General features: G+C 34.5%; 1 protein-coding gene across 1 annotated transcript in view; it reads right to left on the bottom strand.

Moving 5' to 3' along the window:
* Positions 1-223: 223 nt before the first annotated feature.
* The window catches only part of LOC108768620 (uncharacterized), an 11,643-nt gene continuing 8,177 nt past the window's right edge, over positions 224-3,689 (bottom strand). The window contains exon 2 of the mRNA XM_018519121.1: positions 224-1,951. Within this exon, the coding sequence (XP_018374623.1) occupies positions 1,614-1,951 (338 nt within the window). The 3' untranslated portion in view covers positions 224-1,613. The remainder of the gene's footprint in view (positions 1,952-3,689) is intronic.

The following is a 3,689-nucleotide window of genomic DNA, read 5'->3' as shown; positions in this document are numbered from 1 at the left end:
GCGCTTATTTATTTTTTATTTGTTCGCTTGACATAATATAATTAATTCTAAATATTGTTATAATTTTTAATATTAATGTAATATTAAAAGTTATAATTAATTTATCAATAAATGTTGTTAGTAATAACAGATAATAAATTATATGTAAATTCATCAGTAAATTAATAATTCTGAGAGGAAAAATAGGAAAACGGAGGAGGGAGACGAGTGCGACATACGATTGAATTAAATAAGTATTAATTTAATCACATATAATTACAATCACACATATTTGGGATACATACTGCCAGGTTCTACTACGGAATAATTTGTCATATTCTGAGAAAGAGCAACTTAAGTCAACTTAACTAAAAAAAAGTACGCCATTACCGATTATCAGTGGAAAATATATCATTGAAAAGTTTAAACTTCTCAAACGCTTCTGTGCGAAATATAATAGAATAATCACGAAACAATATACACCAAAAAAATGACTTAATTTTTTAATATGTTTATCTTAACTTTTAATATATTTATTTTTCTTCGTGAGACATTCATTATATTTTTTGTCAAGAGTCTTCTTAGGTATTTAATATACACTTTGCAAAATTGTTCTGTTTCTTTATAGATTCTCGTAGGTAAACTATACGTTCGAGGGTTGCGCAGCTAAAAGAATATAGAGAAAGTTAACAAAAGAGTCGGGGTGGATTACGATCATAAGATTACAAATCGGACGTAGAATGAGTGCGTTTGGAAAGCTTTCATCGTGCTCGTAGTTTGCAGAGACGCGGCCTGAATTTATATACAATTAACTTAATCTGGATTAAAAATGGGATCGGATCACGTTAGGTGGTGAGCGAAATCGCGGTATGGCCTCGTCGTGATGGGCACAAACGTTGCACAATCCTGTCGAACAATCCATAATTGAACCAAATACAAAGAGAACCGTTTCCTATAATAGCGCAATGTGCAACGGTCTGATGGCTATTACACGACAATTTATCCTTTCCTCGAAAAAATACTATAAAATAGCGTGACTAATCGTTTCGTCGTATTAAGTAGATACTCGTATATCAATACAAAATAAAATTATATTTTGCATGTTTACTTTGCGTTACGCTAGGAGTCCGCTGGTCTTTTCATCGTTCTTGGAGAATTAATCCTTGAATGTATATATGTTCGCCGTATCTGACTCTCGTCGATCGCATTGACAGATCGCGTCGAACATAACTAGGTCCGATGGACAGAATAACAGTTCACGATAACGTCAAACTGATTTTAAAATGAATCTGGCCAAAAAGCGACTTTTAATAATTATTCCGAAGGAACACGCTCAGTCAAAGAGAAAGTCAGAATGTATCTTTATTTTGACATCATGAAAGTCAAAATGATAATTTTTTTATCACAAAATTTGATTATTTATTGACTCAAGAATCAAAATAAGATAATTTTGAATTTTCTGTTGACTTTTGTGTGTTCCTTGAGTTGGATTTTGGAGGCATTTTGACAGCATTTTGACGGCATTTTGACATCATGATGACTTCTCGTTTTGCTTGAATCTTGCTTGAGTCGAGGAGGCTACACCGCAATCTTCGTCCCAGGGACAAGGTGGCCTTTTCGCTTTTGTGTCGGGCTTAGGGCTTCGGCGCTTCCGGCTGCGCCTTCGTCGCATCCTCATCGCTCGGTGGTGGCAGAGTCGGGATCTCCGGATACTCGAGCTTGGCGCCGTCCTCGCATTCGAAGATCGGACAGCATTCGGGGAAGTTTGCGGTTTTGTTGGTCTTGTCAGAGAGCTTGCATTTAGGGTTGGCCTTCGGCAACGGGCCACAGTCTTCTACTAATTCAAAGAGACGGCCGGAGTTGTCATCAGCGGGCACGCAGGTAGAACGACCGCAGAATGGCGACAGCTCCCACGATTTCGTCGGTTCGATGGTCGCACACTTGGTCGATGCGAAGCACATTCCAGGGAAGTCTGTAACACGATACATAATTCTTATCAGAACAAGTTACAAGTTGTATAGAGTTGCGTAAAAGCCTGACAAAAGAAGAGTCATTCTTCAAGAGAAAGGAAAAACTTCGCACACCCACACGTACATACAGGATTGTTTAATTAACGAGTGTTTCTCTTATATTTTTAGAAAATACTGTTATATAACTGTTATATATTGTTATATAAATTATTGTAAAATGTATAGAAATATGTTATTATTACATAGACATTAATCTGAGAAATAATATAAAAATGTTAAGTGTCTAAATTTATATAAATAATATAAGAAATTATTATGTTTCGTTAATTACGAAATAATTTGTGGCATAATAATTTATAATAATCCATCAATATATAGACAATAATGTTCGATGTCGCACGGCACGATGAACCTTTGCGTATATAGATAATTTAATAGTAACGAACGTCTGCTTTCTGACATGAGTGTTCAACAATACGTTAATACTTTAATCCGCTTTGGCAGACCTGTGTAAGGATTCGCGGATCTCTTTCGTTCGATTTTGACCGACGGTGACGCACTTGTCTAAGTCAATAAATTAGAAGTGAGACCATATAAATAAAATGCCAATCAAAGCCAACATTAAGTGTTCATATGTAATTTAAAATTCTTTATTGAATGTCAAATTTAAGTTTATGTATCTCAGCGTGCCCTTCTTTGTTTTATTATATTTGACTACAATAATTATTATAAATTTTTATGTAACAAATTTAACTACAGTATTATTTGTTAATTATTTAGAATGACCCAAAAGTGTGGGATCGAAACATCTTAAAAGAGGATATTAAAAAGTGGTTCAATATTAGCAAAAGAAATAGTGTCCTCTTTTTGTAAAAGAAATAGTGGCTCTGGTTTTACTGTTATTTTATTTATTTTTGTTCTTTAAAGCCTTCTTAATTATTAGAGATTGAAGTAAAAGGCTATCCGAATTGCTAGCTCGTCGAAGTCGAACGGAGAAATAAGACGGTGATATCGCGTTTCCTTAATAACTTGCTCGCTCGCCCAAGTATTATATCGTTACCTCGATCGTTACGCGCAATTCCGCAAAAGTGTCGTTACTTTCTAACGCACTGTACGCGCCGGACCTAAACGGCATTAATACTCGCCGCACAATGTTGTGCTTGTTAATTATCCCGCCGACCTGAATATCCGGGCAGATGAAAGAATTAATGCGAGAGAGTGGACGTGTTTTTTAATATCGCATTGCATATCGCGATCATGCACACCGCGGTGAAATTAGAAGCGCCAAACCATGAACGTAGCCAAGATTTTAGATTTTTAGAAGGGAAAACGCAATCAAAAACATTATCGCGAGCGACAAGGCGATATACCTTGATCAGAGATCTCTGTTTCGATTTTTTAATTATTTTATACAAAATAAATATAATAATAGGACATATAAGAGTCAATACCAAATCAAATCATGTATATTAAAAAACGAAATATTACATGTTTCAATTTCGATTCCTCTGTCTAACGTTCAATTGTTTCATACGACATGCGATTATGATGTATATTTTTTTCACATTCAACAATATTAAATCATGGTAACATCTTTATATGTATGGTAAATACCTGAAGAGGGTCTAATTCAAAGACCGAAACATGTAATATTTCGTTTTTTAATATATAATTTAATTTGATATTGACTCTTATATGCCCTATTATTATATTTATTTTGTATTATTATCAAGAGTCCTT

Source organism: Trachymyrmex cornetzi, unplaced genomic scaffold, assembly GCF_001594075.2.
Source record: "Trachymyrmex cornetzi isolate Tcor2-1 unplaced genomic scaffold, Tcor1.1 scaffold811, whole genome shotgun sequence".
NCBI classification, from domain to species: Eukaryota; Metazoa; Arthropoda; class Insecta; order Hymenoptera; family Formicidae; genus Trachymyrmex; species Trachymyrmex cornetzi.
Note: the sequence above shows the minus strand (reverse complement) of the source record. Positions and strands in the feature narration are given on the sequence as shown.